Source organism: Homarus americanus, unplaced genomic scaffold (assembly GCF_018991925.1).
Source record: "Homarus americanus isolate GMGI-L3 unplaced genomic scaffold, GMGI_Hamer_2.0 scaffold11022, whole genome shotgun sequence".
Classification (NCBI taxonomy): Eukaryota; Metazoa; Arthropoda; class Malacostraca; order Decapoda; family Nephropidae; genus Homarus; species Homarus americanus.
Window position 1 is genome coordinate 14,001,020 of NW_024737068.1, and position 23,640 is coordinate 14,024,659.

The following is a 23,640-nucleotide window of genomic DNA, read 5'->3' on the forward strand; positions in this document are numbered from 1 at the left end:
TGGGGAAAATGTAAACATTGTCGTCTTACAGATGACTATACAGGTGTCTGTAAAGCAAAGAAACAACTCTTACTTGAAGAAGCTTTGACCAACAATCTGTAGTTAAGAGGGAAAACAACAGTACTGTACTGTACTGCATATCTGCAAGGCTGTGAAAATTTAATGCAAGTAAGACTGACCTACATCTTAAAACATGTATGACACAATAAATGGAATGACCAAATTATGTAACTGCAAAATTATTTAGTAATCTCATTCCAGTGACAATGTTGTTGATTCATATCTGTTACTGCATTATTCTAATTTTCTCTTATTCTCTCTGAGCTTGGTTTAATATGATTACCAGTCACATTACCAGCTTTTACAGAATTTTTCATGCAACTTTAAAGGAGAGTTGGATGTTGGCCCAGGAGAAATAACTCAAAATCTACACGACCAAATTTGTAGACAGAGAATTAACGTAAGACACACAAAATGAAACAAAAGCCTCTATGCCCTAAATGCAAAATTTAATAGAATATGATTTAACATTACAATAAGTGCTCTTCACGGTTTTTCCCATATGTTGCACAATATTTTTGGTATTACTGTATTGCAGTTTCGGGCAATATGCCCTAGTAGTTTAAAAATTAGTTTATCTTGTGTATTTTGGTGTGATTTAATCGAATTTGACCTTTATTTCCAGGGGAAAGTACCCGCACCCATACACTGACAGCATACAAGACATCAGCGAGCCTGACCCTCAGCCTGTCCTTGGCCCCTCGACTTCTAATTAAGGTATTGTACCGATTTAGGGGTTAGGTTTGTTTAAATTAAGTTAGGGTAGGTTAGTTTAAATTAAGTTAGGTTAGTTTAAATTAAGTTAGGTTAGGTTAGTTTAAATTGGTTAGGTTAGTTTAAATTAAGTTAGGTTAGATTAGGTTAGTTTAAATTAAGATATGTTAGGTTTCATTACCTGGGGGGGGGGCACACGGCCGACTGTTTTAACCATCCCCAAACTTTAGATCTCCTTATTTGGAGTATTTATAACCCCATTTCAACCAGAGAGCAAAGAATAATATCAGAAATTAATTTTAAAGTTTTCCATCCGGGGGGGGGGACTCTAAAACGGGTATTTTCCCAAAGAAATAAAGGTTAAATTTGACTAAATTACACCAAAATACACAGGATAAACTAATTTCTAAACTACTAGAGCAATTTTACCATATTTTTTATAAAGATTAACAAAGTCTCAGACACTTCAAATACATTAAGCAACTAACCTCATGGAAGAGTTCTAGCATATCCAAATAATAAGGGGCATCTTGGAAGTGCTTCAGTAGAAGCTTATAGACTCCTGCCTCAAGAAGGATGGCATCATTGAAGGCACTGAGGCCCAAATTATCATTACGGTACCATGAAGGCTTTCCACGTCGCATCTTGCTTCCATCAATGATGTCATCTGATACTAGGAAGAAGCTCTGAAGCTGAAGAAACAATAAATCACCATATGAGTGTCTTAGGTCACATTCTAATAAAATATAAACATGAAATAGTAATCAACAACTAACAGTACTTGAGTCTAATGTAGACACCAAAAGGAGAAGGATTTAACCCTCCATTTTTTATTTATATCATATACAGCAGAGTACCCTGTACTAAGGAACCAGATAATTTGCATGGCATATCCATAAATATCAAATGTGTGGTCCAAGAAGTTTTGGGTAGAGGAACATAGCGAGCACAGCTATGTGCACTTGATATTAAGAGAAATTCTGAGGTCAATAGTACAGTAATTACTTTTTACTATATAAAAATGCCTGAGTACAGTATTACTGTATTACAGAAAAAGTATTGGAATTTTCTTTTGAAAAGGAGGGGTCTGGATCCGCCCTTGATTTGATAATCAAATCTGTAAAGTTTGGTCGAGATGATATATTATGTGCCTATAATACTGTACATGTAACTTGTATGTACTGGTACAGGTTGACAATCCCTTATCCGAAATCCTTGGGGCCAGAGGCATTTCGGAATTTTTCGGTTTTCAGAATGGTTAGTTTTTTTCTGTGTGTGTGTGTTTATCAGCCCACCCAGGCTCAAGTCACTGACCCACATTGGGGCCTGGGAGGCAAAAATATATTAATAATTATAATTATAATAATAATAATTCATAGGTCTAGGTCGTGTTTCTCACTTTTTATCTTTTTTTCATTCTTGTATTTCTCTATTATTATTATTATTATTTTATTAATACAGTATTATTATTATTATTATTATTATTAATAATTTTATTATTATAGTTTCTTATTATTGTTATTATTATTTTATTTTGGTGTATTTTTTATTAAAATTTGTATTTACTATAAATAATTATTATTATAATTAGTATTACCATTACATTTTTGCTCCCCAGGCCCCGATGTGGCTCAGTGATCTATGCCTGGGTGAGCTAAGCCCTGTTAAAACAAAAATAAAAATAAAAAATAAATAAAAAATTGCTCCACAAAAAAACTTTCGGTTTTCAGAGCTTTTCGGTTTTCGGATAAAGGGTTGTCAACCTGTATATGTTATTAGTGGCCACATACCACCATCCAGTTCTAGTTTCTTTCCCACCCAATCTAATCTTGAGTTCCTTTCCCACACCATTCAATCCAAATAGTACAATATTCTGTATAGTGAACAACCATGGAGACATCACATAGCCTTACCTCACTCCTACTTTCACCCCACAGCTCTTGCTTAGTCTTCTATCTTATAAAAAGTTTATATATACTGCACTAAGTGGCTTTCCTCCCACTCCATAATTTGCTATTACTTAGACACAGTGCTTACCAATTTACCTTGTCAATGTCTTCTCCAAAATGATAATTGTTATAGCTACAAAAGGTATAGTTATTTCCTAATTTTGTAATGCACATTCGTGCGAGGCCTAGAAAATGGAGCTCAGGGATGTGGGTACGAGAAAATAGAAATAACAAATAAGAAGAGAATAGGGGCAGTGATAAATAAGGAAGAAAAAATGAGCAATAGTTGCAAGTAAAGCATCATGAAAAGGAGAAAGGTTACAAGAAAAGCAAAAAGAATGATGTAAGAATGCAAAAGGAAAGCAGAAGAAAGGTTGGGAAAAAGGAGGTTACAAACTTTTAAAGCGAACATGAAATTGTTTGTTCTGAAGGGAAATCAAATGGGTGAGAAAACCAAGCAAATTGAAAACGTAGTTAACTGTTGTTGAGATGAAACGTACAACTCACCAATTCGATACACCAGCCAAGAATATGAGCCCGTTGTATGTTTTCTGGAGTTATGAGATCTGGCGATGCTAAAAGTTTAAAAGATAATGACACTGCTAAACCTCGGTTCATTTTTCCTCCAACAGCATTATACTGCAACACCTGTAGAAAAATTTAAAGATATTTCAAACACAACAACCTAAATTTTTTAAATTAAAATAATTACAAGCTTCACCATCTTAACCCTCTACCACCTTACATGCATATTGGAGATTCAATTTGATTTGTAAAACAATGCCGAAAGATGTACACATATCTGCTGGTATTTTCCTCTCTCACACACTAAGCTCACTACAACAAATTCTCAATCATTGGATACTCATTCAGTGGGACCTAACTGTATCTTTTGTTATTTTTTCTTTGTTTTTTCACAGGTAAGAGTATGTTCATGATATGTGACTCTCTTCTCATGTAGGGTAGTTCAGGTTTATGATCTGGAATACTTACCCAAAATTCAGAACTGCATCAACTTTGGATACTTTGAGACATTCCATTTAAAATAATATAAAGTAATGAATGAATCTGTCATGTAGCCTAATTGTCCATACTTCTGGCAAAATCCCACTTTCCTCCCTCTGTGGAGGAAATCAGCAACCTTCAGAACCAAGAGACAGGTGCACCTGCCACTCAAACTGGGAATCACCCTCAACAGTACCAGTCATCTAAATTCTGTTGGTTGTAGCACTTGTGAGTACGTTACCCCCACTAATATAACTTTCTCTGACCTTCCCTTTTCACACCTCAATGACCCTGAGTTTTTACTTTCCTTAATCAATACCAAAATTCCTACACTGACGATGCTAGTGTCGCTCCCTTAGATGTAATAGATCGCATGTGTTACAACCCCTTCACCCATGGTGTCGACACAATACTCCCTCATATTGACCCTGATGCCTTTCTACAACTCACTGGGTTACACCAACCCCAATTGTACCTATACTTTCCTGACTCTCCCGAGTTTAGTTCTAGTCTTCTTCTACCTCATTACCTTCTCCTTATTTAGCCATAACATCAGCCATATTCCCCTTCACTTAGATATCTTTTTAGAGCAGTGTATATCTTCTAATGCCCACAAATTTGATGTACAGTGGTCCCTCAGTTAACGAACGGTTCGGTTAACGAAATTTCGTTTAACGAATTACCTTCCAAAAGAATCTTCAATTCGGTTAACGAACAAAAATTTGATTAATGAAATCCTTACGAATATCACGTTTTGTTGTGAGCATCAGCTGATCAGCTGATGGGCTAGTCTGCCAATTCAGTAATCTGTTCTATTTTTACATTCGTTTACAGTGGAGCAAATATCAATAAAGTTGTGCTCTTTAATATTTTTGCATTTTTTTATATTAAAATTATTAGTTATTTTAACATTTATTTAACATATTGATAATATATGCAGTACAGGGAACTAGTTTTTTGTGCGCCCATCAGCAGCTTGACTCAGCCACAAGGCATCAGTTGGGCTTTGAAAACAGTGGAGTGAACATCTATTTTGTTGGTGTCTTGAATATTTTTGCATTTTTCATTGAAATTTTTGGTCATTCTGAAATTTAGTTAACATATTGATAATATATAGCACAGTGCAGTGTTGATTTCAATAAAATAATCTTGAATTACACCTAGTGAACTTAAAATTTTATTGGTGAAATGATGGCATCAAGCATGGGTACCCTGAAAGGTGATTTCTCCTCCATCCCCACTTCCTTCTCTTCTCCCTTCTCCTCCACCCCCACTTCTAATTCCCATCATCATCATCAACCAGGAACCTTCTACATACACACCTCAAAGCAAGTGTACTTTACTGCATTTTTTTTTACTTTATATGTACTTTTTGGTGAGCTGGAACCAATTACCCAATATCCCATTGAAACAATGGATTCGGTTAACGGATGACCCTCTGGATCGAATTGTGTTCGTTAACCGAGGGACCACTGTACTTGGGTTGTGAGACCACTCACAAACGATATTGAACATTTGTATAACATCCCTAATTATAATATACACTGCGTACCATATATCTCAGCCTACAAGGTTACGGGGTGTATAAGACGACCCCAAAAATTTCCATTTAAAAAGTAGGTTTTGAGCTCTATTCGCTGTATAAGACTACCCCAAATGTGACACTTACCATTGGGAGCTTACTGACCCAGTAGTCCTTTACCAACCATCCCAATGACCAGTGCTGTTTACACACCCTTGGTTATTTAAAATAAGGCCAACTCACTTCAAGTACTGTAATGGCATCAACTGTTACCGGTTGGTGTAGTGTAAACACTAGTGGCATCACTTAAGCGTCTGTTATTTAACTGAAACTAATGTCGGTGTCGAGTAAAATTTTTTCATTTACTTGAAATGGATTTACCGATTTATTTGTTTATTATTTATTTATAATATACTGTAATACATTAAACACACTGCAATTATTTTCTTTAATTTATAAACTTGCTTCACGAGACGATCAGTGGTGGGACTGTGTTTGGACTGTTTACACCAGCTATTCTAATTCAGTAGTGTTTCATTAGGATTTGAGTGAAAAAGATTACATACTTACTACATACATTTATTACACAAACATATATACAGCTAGACCCCGACTTACGACAGGGTTAGGGACCCAAATCCAGGTCGTAAGTCCGACATAGATAAAAAAAAAAATTTTTTTTTTTCAATAAAAAATCTACAATAAAATACAGTACAGTGAAAGTAATAAATAATGAGGAATGGATACAGTGTGACTGAGCACTTACCTTTAATGTAGTCAGCTGAATGCACATGGGGCCCCCATAATTTTCTAATTATACATGGAGACTACTTTAACTGGAAACGTTTCGGTATAGAAAATGTGTGTCATTTGAAAGAAAAAGAAAAAGAAAAAAAAAAGAAAAAAAAAGGGAAAAAATGAAAAAATAAAAATAAAATGGTCACAACTGCGGCGGTCGTAAGTCGGGGTCTAGCTGTGTGTATATATGTATGTATGTATGTATGTATGTATGTATATATGTATATGTATATATATAATATATATATATAATGTACATATATATAATATATATATATATATATATATTTCCAGTTGTAATGAAATTCGATTCTTGAACTGCCTTCCATAAGAGACCAATTGATTCTTGAAAAAAAAAGAATACATAACAGACTTCTTCACGAACCGACCTCAACATGTTTTTGTACTGACCAGGAGCAGCAACCAGCTTGTCATCAGTCCATACTACAGTAATCCAGGAGCCTTCTACATACACACCTCAAAAGTAAATGAACTTTACCATTTTATTCTGTGCAGGACTGAGAGCAATATATATATATATATATATATATATATATATATATATATATATATATATATATATATATATATATATATATAAATATATATATATATATATATATTTATATACATATATATATATAATCAACGACCTCACCAGCAAGGAATCGAACCCTCGACCTACTGGGTGGGACTAGGGAACGCTTACCGGCTAGGCCACAAGGACACTAAAAGCAGTTCTAGACTCTGTTATATTTCACACAAAGCCTGTTCATCGAGCTGATGGTGCCGTGAACCTCATAGTTGCGTTTATTCATTACAATGCACAGTTTCCATACACCGACATGAATAGCGGTGGTATCTGTGTGTGACGTCATACAATCCCTGAACCGGCCTGGTGTTCTAGGTGGCATTGCACCAACTCATTTGTCCAGTTTTATCACACTACATTATATCACTGAGTGTATACATTTTATTTTAATTTTCATATAAAGTGTTTATATACAGAAAATGGGTATCCATTCCGCTTGCAATACCGGTGATACAATTGAGATAACTAGCATTAATAGTGTATTCTCTATATGAAGCTCTTATACACATTGAGTGTGTCTTACCACTGTCATCGGCCCACTCGCTCATCGGGCGATCCCAGACCAGCAAAATAGTAAAATCTTGTCGCCCTTATGATATTTTGGTCGCCTCAGGCGACCGGGCATATGTGAATTTCTACCCGTGATCCTTTCCAAATTATTCACCATCACCCTGGGACCTACTGGTGGGCCTGAGATGGAGTTATTCAAGTTTCAAAAAGAGTTGGTTGGCCCTTAATCAACAAACCTGACTTCCAGCCTGCCAGTGATGAGTTATTCATTCGCATGCCAACTAGACTCCAACAGGAGATGACATTATTCTACACTGATGTGATCAAGAGCATGACTCCCAAAAGGACTAAAAATTTCCATGTTGATGATTTTTCGTGTACAGTCTTGAATTTGATGCCAGCATTTGTAAACAAACGCACCTCTGGCATACCAGCCACACAAGTAAGACGACCCGTAATTCATCAGCGAAGATGGACAGGCTTACCGACCCTACCCTTGACGGTCCTGCAGGGAGAAGAAATGGTTCAATCGATTGAAACTAGCACTTGAAGGAACAACTCTTACCTGCCGGTTCTTCGTGGAAGAGGGAACGTGGGTGATTAAAAATTCTGGGCGTAGAACAGTACAAAAAAATTCAGTTGAAGAAAACATTGCAACATTAGGGCCTCTTGCATTCCACCTGTACAGTACAGTATTCATTCTGGTGAATAATGCACTTGCCAGCATGATACAATATAGTGTACTGTATAAAAAATACACTTTTATTACACAATTACTGTACATAATACAAAGTATAATTTACTTTGTGGACAGTAAATATCAATGCAATAAAGCTGGAGAATTGTAGCAGGCCAGCAACTCGAGCTTTTTATAAATACTGTACTATACAGCTTATTATCTATTGTACTACTTTACCAAATTCTGGAATTGTGATTTTGGATATCAGTACTACTGAGTAGTCCCAAGCTTGCTGGATTCCAGATTATAAACCTGTAGCTACTTCAAAATTGCCCCCCCCCACCCCCCCAAAAAAAATCTCAATTCTACTTGTTGATAATCCTTAACAAAACTATTTAAGATCTGATAGATTCATGCAGCATTGTGTTAGATTCTCCTAAAATTGTAAACACTAATAAAAACTTTGTGAGTTTACAATTAAAAAAGAACATTAGTCTCAATATAGTACCAGGTACTGGTAGAACACAAATGCTATACCATTTTAAATTTCAGAGAAAGGTACTACCGTACAGCAAGGTATACTATTTTCAACATGAAGTTAATTATACAGTACAAACATGTACTGTACTGTATACAGTACTACTGTACTGTACTGTATACAGTACTACTGTACTGTATACAGTACAGTACATGTTTGTACTGTACTTGTACTTGTACTTAGCCCAGTATATCTTCAGTAGTTGAAAACCAAAAGTGTGACCCACTTCCTGAAATACTGACACACAAAAAAAGTAGAAACATATTGTCATTTTTATAATTTTTACCTTAGCATACCACTTCTGGGCATCTGGAATATCAGAGTAAGTCCCAACCTCTGCCAAGTCACGGACAATGTCTGGGAACAATGACAAAAACTCTCTCTTCTCGTCCTGCGAAGCTGCGTGTCCAGTCTTTGCAGGAGGCAAGTTAACTGAAGCCACTGTAGAGTGCTGACATGCTGGTAACCTGTTAAGAGACATTTATTTCATGATATATCAAAATACAGTACTGTATAACACACACACAAACACATTTAGAATACCGTACCACTGAATAAAGCACATCAAACTGACCCAAGTTTCTGCCACTAAAGATTCATCTTTAAAAAATAGCCACGATGACCTGGTGCCACACTTTTTTATTGGTGTATCTAGGATTAGTTCTTAATTTGCTTTCATTCACTGACGCTGAACGTGTGTGAGTGAGGCAGAGCGGACAACTACGTTATCAACATGTCGGCAAACAAGCGCTATCATTGATGCGCTCGGACGCTTCCCGCAAAATTTCCGTTAGAGAATCCAGACGTTATTATCAAAAATGGGTATCTATTGTAACTTGCCGTTATTGTCGAAAACGTTATTGTGGAAGTCATTATTGGGGAGAGCCTACTGTACTGTACTCTGATATTTTGTTTACCACTGTGTGCTGATCTTAATATTCCTTCACTTTATTATCAGGTTTTCCTCCGGTTAGTGAACTATGTATATCACCAGTGAATATCACTGTACCGTCTGTTCAGTACAGTACAGTATACTGTATCTTTCCTTCTTCCTCCATTTTTTTCTATGTGCTTCTTGTGACTTGGTAACTACAGGGCACAATACAGAATGTTTTTTAAAACAAAATGTTGGTAATGTACTTCACTCTACAGTATATTCTAACGCATAAATTAAATTACTGTATATCACCATTCACCAGCCACTCCAACAATGGTGTTTGTCCTAAAATGCTTCTACATAATATGGACAGAATGGTTAAAATATTTAGAGAATAAATCTTGAATAAGCATACATTGGAAATGTAGAACAGGAGACACAGAGGAAAAGTGTTAGTTTAGATGTGAAACCTGATACAGTATGTTAAAGTAGAGGGGGGTATTTTGAAATGGGGGGAAAGAACTGTTGGATTTGTTTGTTTAACAATCTCTGATGTGTTCATATTTTTTTTCGTTTTGTCTATAAAATAATTCCCAAAAAGCTTTGTTTTAAGTAAATGTCGACATTTTACATAATTTCTGACATTTTCACAATTTATTGTAAAAAAAGCAATAAATTCTTCATTCAAAGTACATCTTAAAAGTTTCTCACATTTAATATTCTTTCTGACATTTACAGTATGCATTCTTTTTGTTTTACAGTACCCTGTAGTTTGTTTTTGGTCCATTAAATTAAAATTTTCAAAAGGCTTGTTCATTTATATGTTTTAAGTGAAGTGAGAATTTTTTTAACATTATATGATGATTAACTAAAGATAAACGGTTTAAAATATTACTTGAAGTGGAATTACAAATTATGGAATGATGAATTACGGGGTCTTATTATATATGATCAAAAATATTTATTTAGCCTTAACTATAACTGGTTTCCAAAATTCTTGTGGTCAAGTCTTGCTTTGATTGACGATCAGTCAATCAACTTTTAACTCCTGTACAGTAATTATGTTAACTGTCATTGGTTGCTTTATCCATGGAATTTCCCAAATGCTTGGAAAGTTGGGAAAAGTTCTTTGTCGCTAAATTAAAATGGCGATTTAGCATATTAAATGATTATAAAAACTCCTCATTTTCAGTGTTTTTTAGAGGACACTCGTAGTTTGTGCAAGCGAGTTTTTTAACCCAACCAAACCTAACCTAACCTAATCAAACCCAACCCAACTCAAACCTATCAACCTTAACCTTAACTGTATTATTTAAGAATTCACTGCCGCTGGTTTTTCATAGAAAACAAATTTTAAAATGCTGCAATTTCGTGGTGTTTTATAGTGGACACTGTCGTAGTTATGGATAATGTGTTAAAAAGTATTTACAGGTATTTAAAAGTTCAAGTTAAGTTAACCTAAGCTAACGTTAACCCTAACCTTACCTTAAAACTTCCTAACCTATTCTTAATCTAACCTTATCAAACATAACTTAATACCTGCCTTGGGTGAACTTACTGTTACAAAGATGGGAAGCGGCTGTGAAGTCCTCCATATTAGCCCCTTAACTTAACTTAACCTTACCTTCACTTAACCTAACCTTAGCATAAAACCGTTTTATAGAAAACATTGTCGTAGTTTGTGCAATATTTTTAACCCAACCCAACCTTAACCTAACCTAATCTTAAAGTAAAACCACCACCTTACCGCCAAGAAGACAAAGAAGTGTGCACCTCAGGGGCCTAAATATCTACCAAACGAAGCATTTGCATAAGAAATGATTATCATATCAGTACTCACTAATGAAAATAGAAAGAAAATAAACACCATAAGAAATAACTCATCAGCAGGTCAGTCGCCGTACAGTACAGTGCTTCACTGGTGCATGTTACACTGCTCATTCATACCTGCCCCATTTATGTGCAGTCTTCTCCCACAATCCACTACATCATACAAGTTAACATGCATGTTCTTCTTTACTGATAAATTTTAAAATACCTTTTTTGCAAGACAATGAGAAAAATCAAAAGTTCCTTCACACCATTACCAAAATAACATTTACTAAATGTAAACAAATTTGAGTTTCAATGAGTCAATAACAAAAGGACAATAAGGCTGTTGTCTTAACAAAGAGCACTAGAAATACATCAGTGTGCAGCTCAAGGGGGGGGGGGGTCAAGAGGGCGTAACATGAGATAATTTGGTCAAATACATCGGTAACTAAGTGCCACCAACACCTGTCTGTTCATGTAATCTGACAATCGCCAACATTCAATTCACCCTTGCTACATCCTTGGTAGGTAGTATGCAGCTATCAAACAGGGAGGTACTGCCGCCTGGAAAGATATTGGAAGAAATAATATATTGTCTAATACAGTAGTAGACCCTGCTGCCATATTGGCATCACAAAAATTGTGATCAAGTCACAGGTTGCTGATCTGACTTCTGCCTCATTTACACAAAATTGCAGGGTTTCAATTGTTTCTCTTACTTTGACAACACAACATAGACACTGTACGGTATATCATTTCTCACTCTTGATTTTTTTTCACAATCTGTGTTGTGACCTACTTCTTGTTGTGACACTTTTATATTAACAGTGTCGCTCATAAGTCAGTCCTACTCCCAACATGTCATCCATTGTAGGGATCAAGCCAATGTGATAAGCATTCTCTTATGAACCATATCATTCCTCACATTCATGCTTAGTTTTCTGGCTACCATTCTGAGGGACAATACAGTTTGGAGGATTCTGGTATCGTTGCAAACCTCAACCACCAAAACACACACTGCACTATGTCATGATGGTCTAATAAAGATGTAACCTATTATGTCAAATAATGTAAACTTGATTGGGTAAACTGTTTCGTGGATTTATTAACAAAATAATGGTATCCTTCCCTAGTCCCTACTATGAAATGGAAGTATCAGAGCATGATTGTTGAACTGGGAGGGTGCTTGTTTGTGTGTGAATGTAGGGAGAGGTGGGGGGGGGGATGACAGGACAACGTACCCGTCGGATACTTTGCACCATCATACCATCCGCATACTAATCGTCTTCCATACCTGATAACTTTGGGGGAAAATCAAACATCGCTTCAACATTCCTAAGACTACAAGTTATAAGTATTACTGTGCTACGAAAACTAGTCTCCTCTATACAATAGACATTATATCCCCTAAGCGGTATAAAAACAAAAACAAGCGCATATTACGGAACAGCTTATTCAAGAACAGTAAAATGTTTAACGCTGCCGAGTGAGTCATGCACCAGCTGGTCCACCTTACCTGCCACTCTGCCAGATGCCGCAACAACTGATTCTTGTCACACCACTGTCACTTAACGTACTGTGATGTAAACTGTATTTAATTGTTATTGGAAATTTGACCGCCAGGCTATTTAAGTTTGTCTGAGTTGACAAATTTTTATTTAAGTATACCGTATGAGGAGTCACCAGATGACAATGCTTTCCGGTACGTATTATCATCTCTATGTATGGAATCTGGGTTGTTGGTTACTAATAATTTATAGACACTTAAAAATTTGATTGCTTATAAAACTTATCGTAAAGATAATTTTTTCATAAACGAGTTGGACACCTGTACTGTCTCCCAGCATGGTGAATAATTCTCTAAGCGAGTTTTCGGTATATCAATGGAACTCTTCCATCTGACCACGCACCAATATCTTTATGGTAACATAACCAGGTATAAAAAGATAAGTAATCGGTTAAGTTTGTAATATCGATCAACATCTCTTCTTAACTAATTAAACACAAATATATATTTCAGAACCGAGTGTTAATATTAATAATTTGACAAAAATGTTACAGATGTGTTAAACTGTAGAGATGTTCATAAGTAAGTAGATCTGCTATTACGGTATAGTAGGTAGTGGGCAGCTATCAAACGGTGGCCGGTAATAAAGTCACAGGGGAAAAAAGTCACAGAAAAAAATTCACAATTTTGGCTAGGAAAAAGTCACAGGAAAAAAGTCACATTTAAGGTAATAAAACTAAAAATATTTTAAAACCGTTATTAACTGACAATACATGACTTTTACATATTGACAACACAATTTATGTGATGCACGTAGGTTAGGTTAGGTGAGGTGACTTTTTTCTGTGACTTTTTCTGTCTTTTTTCTGTGACTTTTTTACCTGGATTCTATCAAACAGGGAGGTACTACCGCCTGGGAAGATATTGGAAGCATAATGTATTGTCTAATGGTAGACTCTGCTGCCATATGGCATCACGAAAACTGTGACCAAGTCCCAGGTTGCTTATGTCTTTCTGCCTCATTTACACACAATTGCAGGGTTTCAATATTATTGTTTCTCTTACTTTGACAACACAACATGCATACTGTATAACGTTTCTCACTTGACCTTTTTTGTATTTATTTATGGTCTTTTATTATTATTATTTTATACAGTACTGTATTGTGTTTTTATTCAATATTTTTTTATAATTTTTTATTAATTTTTAATTAATATTATTATTACCATGCATTATTATAATTATTATTATTATTATTATTATTATTATTATTATTATAATATTTTCGCCCCAGGCCCTGATGTGAGTCATTGACCTGTGTCCTGGTGGGCTAATCCTGTAAAAAAAAATACTGATGACGTAACCTTGGGTAGATGGGGGAAAGTTACTTAAAGACACAGACGACTTGCGTGTATGGAGACAAATTGGAGAGGAGTGGAAGTGTCAGAACAACGAGGTAGTGTATCCCAGTGACTAGGCGTTTAAGAAAATTATTTTTATTATGTACTCAAACCCCCAATGTAATTTAGAGCTTGCTGCAGGTATTTCAAAACATTATTTACTATACCAGTTCAGGACAACCCTATATTACCAAGCCAAGTACAGGATCAGGTATAAAATTACTGTAAGATAAAACCAGACAAAACATGTAGGCCTAATAGGTCTGATGGAGTATCTCCGTTCTGGCCTGTTTAGAATTCTGCCTTGTTAGTGGACTACTGTACAATAATTGTTTCAAGTGTGTATCCAAAATCAAGGGGTGGCGCTAATTTATATTTATTTATATTTTTTTTAAGCGAGGACAGATTGATTACTAGCAGTTATCGAAGAACTAGTATTATAATATGTAGTATTGCTAAATTTTATGATGATAGTGTGTTCGTAGTTCAAACAATGATTTACTCCGTATCGAGAAAAGGCTTGATGCACAAGAGGAAGGAGATTCATTGAATGTGTCCTTACGTTTTTTGACTGATAAAAGCTAGGACGATGAAGTTCGCCTCATTTGTAACCTTTGCAGATTTTTCTCAAGTGGTGAGATGTTTAGGCTGTGGGATGATGGTGTTGCCTGCCAGTTGCCAAGTATCGTGTGACAAACTGCGTTATTGGAACAATGACGACAACCCTTGTAACACGAGAGAGCTCATCCATATCCTCTTTCGTTTTCTTTTACAGGTTAACGATTTAATTGGAATTATAAAAAATTGCGAAGCAGTATAGGTTTTTGTCATAGTTGCATATTCTTGTATCGATAAATGATACAAGCAGAAGAAACATGAGAAGGAAATTGTCATCATGACAACAGTTTCGTGAAAATTGTAAGACCAGATATAGGACAACCAGCATCGGGTGTAATCTTTCAGCTGGACACCCGAGTCTACTTTTCTATAACTGTTTCGCTGGCATTTAAAGATGTAGGCCAATGCCATCCTGAATTGGATTCAAGAGAGCGATGAGCATGCCACTCCTCTATAAACACCTTAAGTATGGCTAAGAGATAAAGCGTGTATACCTCCAAGGACGGACAAATGGACCTTCTGCAGAGGAAGATGATGGTCATCACAAAGTGATCTGAATTACCACTACCCTGTTGATATTAATATCTGCGAATAATGATGAAAGCAACTGATTAGAACTACTGCTACGTCCCAGTGGTCATTGCACACGCCTACAATTATCTCCACTATGCAATCGTCTCTGAGCTTGGAAAATGTCTCTTCTGTCTCTTTCCCCTTAATGCTAAATGTCCATTGACAAATCCCACCACAACCAGATTAATAAGCCACAATACCGTGTTAGGTTACGTACCATCTTTTCTACGACCCATTCAAAAAATGGCGTCGCCTGTTCAAGAATCATCGGGTGGAGCAGTTGAAAATTCCTTTAAGAGTCAAGGTGAAGGAGTCTTAGCATCTCAACAAACAGCCAGCTCCACTTGACACGCCAAGCAGCCAGCCGCCCAGTCGCGGTGGGACTAACTGTATTGATGATGTAACTGTGTGGGCGGCGGGGCAGCGGCGATCTGAACGGACGGGATTTTTGAAGGACTTACACCAAGCCAGCTGGACGAAATATTGGATTAAAGTATAATAATAATAATAATAATAAACTAGAAACTCGTCATAGCATAAATCTTAACACCCAATCTACATGGTTAGTACCGTACATGTAATAAATGGAGCATAAGTAGAATTTATGGGTAACTCCGTGGGGATGATCCTATCAAAACTTGATTATAGTGGCGTGCTGTTACGTTTATTACGATCAGTTTCGAACTTTCATTAAGATCTGTAAAATTGTCGTTAAATAGAATATGTAAGACACGTATAATAATAATAATAATAATAATAATAATAATAATAATAATAATAATAATAACTAACGGTTTATTGAAAAAGTTCTACAGCCCAAAGGCTGAAAATATACATTGGAAAATATGACTTATTACATACAAAGACATGGGGTGGGTGGGTCGTTTAACAGAATATTTCTTTACTGAAAGAAGGAACAATGATTGAACATACAAATTACTATAGTTTACAGTTGATGGTCCGGGCCTGGGCTGGTCATGGAGACACCAGGTGGTGTGGTGTTCACGTGTAGTAACTCGTCCTCGGGTGTTCATATGAAGGCCTTCACGTGGTCATGGAGACACTGGGTGGTGTGGTGTTCACGTAGTGTAGGAACTCGTCCTCGGGTGTTGATATGAAGGACTTCACGTAGTCATGGAGACACCAGGATGTGTGGTGTTCACGTGGTGTAGTAATTCGTCCTCGGGTGTTGATATGAAGGACCTCACGTGGTCATGGGGACACCGGGTGGTGTCACAGTACCTCACCCTGCTGGGTGGTGTTGTTATCTCGTAGTCAGGTGTGAAGCCGACCCACTGTTGTTCCCATGGTGGACTGATTAGCACCTCCTGGTCAGAAGATGGTGGTCAGTTCCCAGGGGTGCTTATCTCACTGTAAGGTCACGGCTCTCACTGGTCCTGTCTAGTGCTGAATTCACTGGCATAAACACTGTTCATCACTGTTCAACACTGGTCCCACTTCTTTCCGAAACGAAATTGTCACTTTTTTGATATCCCGGTGGTGACAATGGGTCGGGAAGAGGGACTTGGGGAATGGGCCGAACATTGGCCAAGGGAGGCAGCTGCTCAGCAGGAGCAGCGCTGGAATAGGTCTTGACCCTTCGGTGGTCAAGGATGTAGTTTGTGTGTGAGCTGATGGCACTTACGTCACATCACCATGGCAACTCACACCACCAGTAAGACGCAGGTGAAAATAATGCACCAGCAGAATCCCAAGAGGCCCTAAGCTAGGTAAAACCCATCTCAACATGTTTGGGGAAATGAATTCGTCCACGTGACTTCCATCTCCTCACATATAAGGCAAAGGAACTAAGTACATATGCCAAAAGTTTGAAAACACAAAAGATAACATATCAGCCGTAGTGCCTTGATAAAAATGCTGCAATTTTGTAATAATGGCCACCTTTATGTCAAGAAAATAAATCCAAGTGCGTTAGTTAATTAATAATACTTAGTGACCTGGAGTACCACAACAAAGAAAAACAAACATGTAGTATTAAAGGAAAATCCATAAGACATATTCAAGCAGATGATACTTTCCTTCTCGATGGTCAGAGTAAGTGTGAATCACTAGAGGTGATCTGATAACACCTGGAGTACAGGCTATAGCGAGACAGATCCGAGGAATATTCAAGATGATAATAATAGCTGAAAGGACATTTCAAAATAATCATCTCTCACTTATTTGAACTGTTTTCTGCAATCATTAACCTATTATGGAAAATTACAAACTGAGCTGGTGAAAACGAAGATCTTTTTATTGCATAAACTGTGAATAAACCTTCTATACAAAATCCCCTGGGATAAAACATATGAGGAATAATATACGACAGGATTCACTCCTAAACCCGTTCTCGAAAATGATTACACACAAGCCAAAATGTACTAACTAGACCCAGAGAATAGGGTAAAGTTTCACTTGTTGCCACTCCTTCGGAACCGGAGTTGAAACTATGTTTTTTTTTTCCAGTGATTTTTGGTGTTACGAACGAATTCGACTTACATTTCATGTGCAAGTTAATAATTTTTGAGAATCTAGAAATTTGCTATAAAAATCAAAGCAATAAGTGTTCAAAACACAAAAAATCATCGGAAAAACAGTTTTGAACCTAACCTAACCGGGGGACTCGACGGTCGTTCGATGTTCCGGGTGTGTACTGCTATGTCATTCGATGTTCTGACTTCTGGGTGTGTACCGCCACGTATGGGGACACCTGAGCTGTGAGGTAAGAAGCAGATTGCAGCTAATCCTGACCCACGTGTTTCCACTTGTTTCTGTGATCAACACCATTGGCATCTAGCCAGAAAGTGTCGCCACACACGCCACGCCACTCTCTGACGTGTGTATCTCGTCTCTGTTGACTTGTCTTGTTTGTTCTTGTTTTTTTGTACTCACATTTCTTAATGTCTTCACCGATTCTCCCAGTATTAACGAACCCTGCAGGAACTGTCGTTAGGACAGACCACAAAAGGGCCCCTTAGAGGGGTGTGAACGATGAGTTTAGCTGATAGGGTAGAGTAGGCTCCCTTTTTTGGGGTCATGTTGCAAAACCAGAGCCACCAACCAATGACCCCCGTTGGAGGGGCTGGCTATGGCATTGGTCTTATGGCAACGAGGAGCTAGTTAGGGTAGTGAGCCTTCACTGTCAATTTACTTTTATAAAGACTAGCAAGAGAGACATAACTGATGGAGGGAAAATGCCACAAGAGGCCTCGGAAGGAAAATAGCATCTTCGACATCGGCAATAAGTCCCCAGCAATCCACCTCGTGGAAAAACCATCCACCTTGTTGACACCGGATTCAACTATGCATACGAGGCAGTGGTAGCACCAGAACTAGAATACACAAGTGATCGCGGGCCCTCCGTGCCCTTGTGAAAGTTTGAACGCTTGTGACAGCGTACAGCGAATGAGGGTGCGCCATGGTTAATTAGGGTGCGCCAAGTCCGTAAACTTGCATCGTTTTCCATCTTAAATAAAATAGTTAATTAATGCCTTCCTAAAGAAACCATCGACATGGGACCAGGTTTGTTCCACTCTACGATTTTTTTGCGATTTTTCCACCAAGTTTGATGAAAAACGATTGTGCCGTTTCGGCTGCCCAGAACAGACAGACAGACAGACAGACACGGCTAGTCCTATAGTATATTAGAAGAACATAAAGTTCATTGTAAAGCTACATTTAGTTGGAGACCTGATACTCATCCCTCAAGATCACAACTCAGCCAAGATCCTCAGCGAGGTCACCAACCTGAACGGGAAGACGATCAAGCTAATACCTTTAGACCCCGAGGAGAAAACAACCAGAATGGTCATACTACGCTATCCTCTGGAACTACCTCTAGTAGCCATCACGAAACATCCGAAAGTGACCAAGGCAGAGTATTGTGTTATGAGTCAGGACAAAGCACAGACGAGAAGAGTGCTAATGAACATCAAGGGGACAGCCCCAGAGGAGCTAGACCTAGGCAGCTGGGGGATATACAAGTTGTGTCCTTTAGTCCCAGAACCACTACGATGCTACAAGTGTCAGGAATTCGGACATCACCAATCCAAGTGCTACAAAAAAGTAAGATGTGGCATTTGCAGCCTAGGCCACAGGACAGAAATGTAAATACAAAAACACAAGGAAGGAGCAGACACGACTACAAATTGCCCAAATTGTCAAAAGAAACATCACGCTTGGAGCATATTATGCCCAGAGAGAAGAGAGCAGATGAAGGTTGCAATGCCAAAAATTCAACCCTAAAACACAACGGAAGCACCTCAGAGCACATTCGAGTGGGGGTCAATAGTGACAGAAAAAAGTCAACCCAGCCCCAACTGTCAGTGGAATCCTCCCCTACACTTCCCCCACCAGACTACAGGAAAAAATTTAAGTGATCAGGACAAAAACCGTCCATGCAGGAAACCATGATAAATCAGTGGACTCCACAACCACAGCTCCAGAGCCGTACAACAAAAATATTACAGAACACTCCAGTATTGGTGGAGAACACCATATTGCCCGGGACACTACAACCCCCTCTGTTGATCACCCGACAGAATACACCCCAGCCTGCCATCCTGCAAGCTGCATTCACAGAAGAACAAATAAAACAGATGATCACCATTGTGATAGTGACCATTTCCACTATATTAAAGGAACAAGATACCAGCACCGAAAACATGCTAAATGCGGTTACGATACAGCTCATAAAGAAGAAGCAGGAAGATCAGACTCACAGAACACCATAACTACAACTGGAACAAACGACCCCCGAGTCAGATAACAGGCACGAAGGAGAACTCGTCATGCAGATCACCCAAAACCGTGAAGCCTCAGGCCCCTAGCAATAGATCACAAAGAACAGAACAGCAAGCACAGGCCATCAGCAAACACACGATCACAGACAAGAGCGACAATACCCTGGACAGAGCAGAAAAAACTCCTGAAATACCTCCAAAAACAAGAGGGATTCCACCCGCTCCCCTGGAGCAGGTGCCCGAAAAACCAGCCACCATTCCTAACGGACGAGGAGCGCGACTCAACCATGAACGGCGAGAGCAACTACAATACCAGCGAAGAGGAGATAATGATGGAATAGCCCCACCTCCTCGTCACCTCAAGATAACACAGTGGGATGTACAAGGCAGCCATAGCCAACAATATTGATGTCTTCATTCTACAAGAAACCCTCATGTCAAAAGATATACAAATCCACCTGCCTGGATATCAACAGTACTCTGCTACAAAAGAGCCCAACTCCCATGGCAGCATGATTCTTGTCAGGGCGACCATCCCCAGCTCAGAAGTAGAGGCAGTTCAATGTGGAGATGTATACACCTGGCAAATGACAGTCTTGTAGTATACAACATCTATAAATCACCACACAAACGGCTAGAAGCCAGTGAACTACTAACACTAGCAACACAGGAACTTGTGCTCATTGCTGGGGACCTCAATGCCCACCATCGTGGAACTGCTGACAGAAGTTCCAGAAATCACACCCCTTAATACTGGGGAGCCAACACACATACTGGGAAGTAGACCGGACCTCACATTCATCTCCAGTGAGCTCGTTCCAGTAGCTCAGTGGGAGGTAGATGATGAGCTGACTAGCGACCACTTTGCAACGACAACTACTTCGAGGATGGAGGTACTCCCTCCGCTACGTCCGCCACCCAGATGGAATACCAAGAAAGCAAATTGGAAAGTACATCAAGATGACCTACAAAAATGGTATTTGAATCGCGAAGCAGCAGAAGACATTAACCAACCAAACCACGACCTCACTGATGCCATACAACACAGCAGAGGAAGCAATTCCGAAAACAAACCCGACTGATAGATATCACAAAGACTACTGGTTCTACAATGACGAGGTCAGAGAACAAAATCACAAATTCAACACATTCAGAAGATTATCTCTGAAAGTACCCTTCCCCTGAAGGAGTGAAACTCCTGAAAGTTGCTGTCCAACACACTCGCCAAATCACTCAGAAAATTAGGAAAGTCAAATGGCTCGAGTGGTGTGCAGCCTTTAATATACACATCAACCTGAGTGAACTCTGGAGAAAACTCAGGACAGCAACAGGAAGACCGCCCAGAGCTCCAGCCCGCCCACAGCCACTTCAGGTAGCAAACCGCTTGGCAGAGCACTTTGCAGAACGCTCGTCATCAGCTCAACTACCTCCCGAAATAAGACTTCATCTACAGCAAGTATAACTGGAGACAGTGTTGTACTGTTCAGCGCCTCATTTTAAGTAGTATCCCCTTAACTACAAGATCGGCAAGTTATCATTAACTGGGTGCCCAGTCATGTCGGAATTTGGGAATGAACAAGCTGATGTTAATGCCAAGGCTGCTCAAAGACAGCGAAACACTGAGATGGACATCCCACCCAGTCAGGAACAGATAAAGAAGACCACACTAACACGAACTGCCCAGTCGAAAATAGGATATGACAAGATGGGAGGAAAGAATCCTTCACTGACTGAGACTGGGCTACCTATACAAATGAGAAATGGGTGTACAAGTTCCAGCAGAGGAGCACACGTGTAAGACCTGTGACATAAAGCAGAAAACTCACTGCAGCACTACCTCATCAGAGTGCCCTGGAACTCAATTAGTTAGGAGAAAAATGCAACCCCCTATCACAGCAGAGAAGGCTTGCCACAAGGCTAACCACCAACCAGTCAAGAAATTTTAGTTTCTTACCGAGCATCCACCCCCATGCTAGTGGGGGGAGATGTAGTTACATACTCAAAAGATGCTGGTGGTTTATTACAGCAGTGGGCGGACCAGTAAAAAGCTTAAAGTCTGCGGGGGTAACATTCTTACAAAATAATCTTAAAAAAAAAAGCCACGTATGAACATAAATAAATTTTTAAACATCTTGCTTATACGTAATTAGCGTCAGAAATGACACTGAAGTAATGTGTCTTAAAATTGTCAAAATTACCAATTGCACTATAAAATTCCAGAGAATCGTTTAGTGGCAACAAGTGAAATAATACCAAGAATGGTAAGGAGGCTACATCACCACCTTCAAATACCAACACAAGCACCAGAGGAATGATCGAGACTTTCATCTCGATACCACCAAGAAAGAACCATTATAGACAGGCTCTAAGAAACTCTCAATACAGAAGAATTTCTTCAAATACCTGATTAATCTATTTACTGGAGATGAGCATATGCGGGCTGCGTTCAAGCACACTTTGACCAGATTTGCCACCTACGGTAGGTAATTTGTCAAATAGTCTGGATGCATCCATTTACCTTTCACGAACTTCGAATTACACCAAAAAAGCAAGGAATTCTCATCACTAATAGTTAATAGTACTAGCGAGTGTACTGCTCGTCACACCCATAAACTTGATGTCCACCCGGTGAACAGAAATAGTTCACAGAAAAGTCATATTTTGTGGTAGGAAAAAAAACAGGAAAAATTCAAATTGTTTCAATACCATAAACAATTAAAGTAACAAAAAAATAAGTTATAAATACACATGAAGATTTTTTTTAAATCACTCATTTATTGACAGTACGTGACAGGTTAGGTTAGATTATAATATGAGCACATCACTTCTCACAATACAACACTAAACAAGTTTGTCTAGCTGGTCTTAAAATAACCCCGAGTGGTGGTTACAGGCATTGTTTGTTTTGCTTGGCGAACGCAAAATTTCAACTAGTTCAACCTGTACAGAGAACACATACCATACATATACTAATAATTATATTCTGTTTAAAACAAGTATCCAGATGAAAATTCTAATCAAATCAATAATAATTCCTACTTTAACTGAGAAAAATATTACTCCAGGGAAGTGCACGCAGGGAACTCAAAAGCATTAATTACTTGCATACAGACGAATTAGTACAGTAGTAATGTAACAAGAACACAGTCTAGAAATCAAGTTAAATAAATAAAACTGGATGCTATACACTGAAAGTGCATTTACAAAAGAGGAGGAAGTGTGGTGGCGCCGGCGGGAATGGTGTCTAGTGTCTAACTGTCTACTGTGTCTAGTGTATGTCAGGTGGCTGTGGTGGGAGGATCATGCTGGTCAGTCACCACAACACCCTCCCTCCCTCACACTGCTACACCGACCCCCGTCCACTCTACCGCTCACACCCTCCGTTCCTCCCCAGCCTTCACCCAGTCACAACTACAGTAGTTCCCACTCTCCCTAACACTATCAACATGATCCCTCCTCCATGCCAGCCAAATGTATCCACCACCCCTGGCACTCAACTATCTGTAACCTACTCCCCTACCGTCACTGCTCAACTCAATCTATCCCTCCTCAACCCACCCCTCTCCCGTCGCCGTTCAATCTACCAGACCTTCTTATGATATTATTATTGACGCCAGACAATAGGCGCCTTGCGTCAGCAAGTATTTGAGTGCCTGAAGCACGGACTAGTACAAACAGCGTCCTGCCAGCCTCACCTGATATCTCTTCAGGTGTTGCAAACTTGCAATGGCTGCGAAAAAT

General features: G+C 38.6%; 1 protein-coding gene across 8 annotated transcripts in view; it reads right to left on the reverse strand.

Moving 5' to 3' along the window:
• Positions 1 to 23,640, reverse strand: part of LOC121872984 (farnesyl pyrophosphate synthase-like) — a 55,199-nt gene that overhangs the window by 26,719 nt on the left and 4,840 nt on the right. For 3 of the 8 annotated variants that reach the window (XM_042376173.1, XM_042376174.1, XM_042376172.1), the window contains exons 3-5: positions 8,654 to 8,834; positions 3,231 to 3,371; positions 1,263 to 1,466 (exon numbers count right to left, since the gene is read on the reverse strand). In XM_042376173.1, coding sequence (XP_042232107.1) covers positions 1,263 to 1,466; positions 3,231 to 3,371; positions 8,654 to 8,834 — 526 coding nt within the window. Of the gene's footprint in view, positions 1 to 1,262; positions 1,467 to 3,230; positions 3,372 to 8,653; positions 8,835 to 11,111; positions 11,193 to 11,775; positions 11,910 to 11,981; positions 12,004 to 12,572; positions 12,788 to 23,640 lie in introns of those variants that run through there. The other 5 variants (XM_042376171.1, XM_042376170.1, XM_042376175.1 and 2 more) reach the window with 4 other exon arrangements.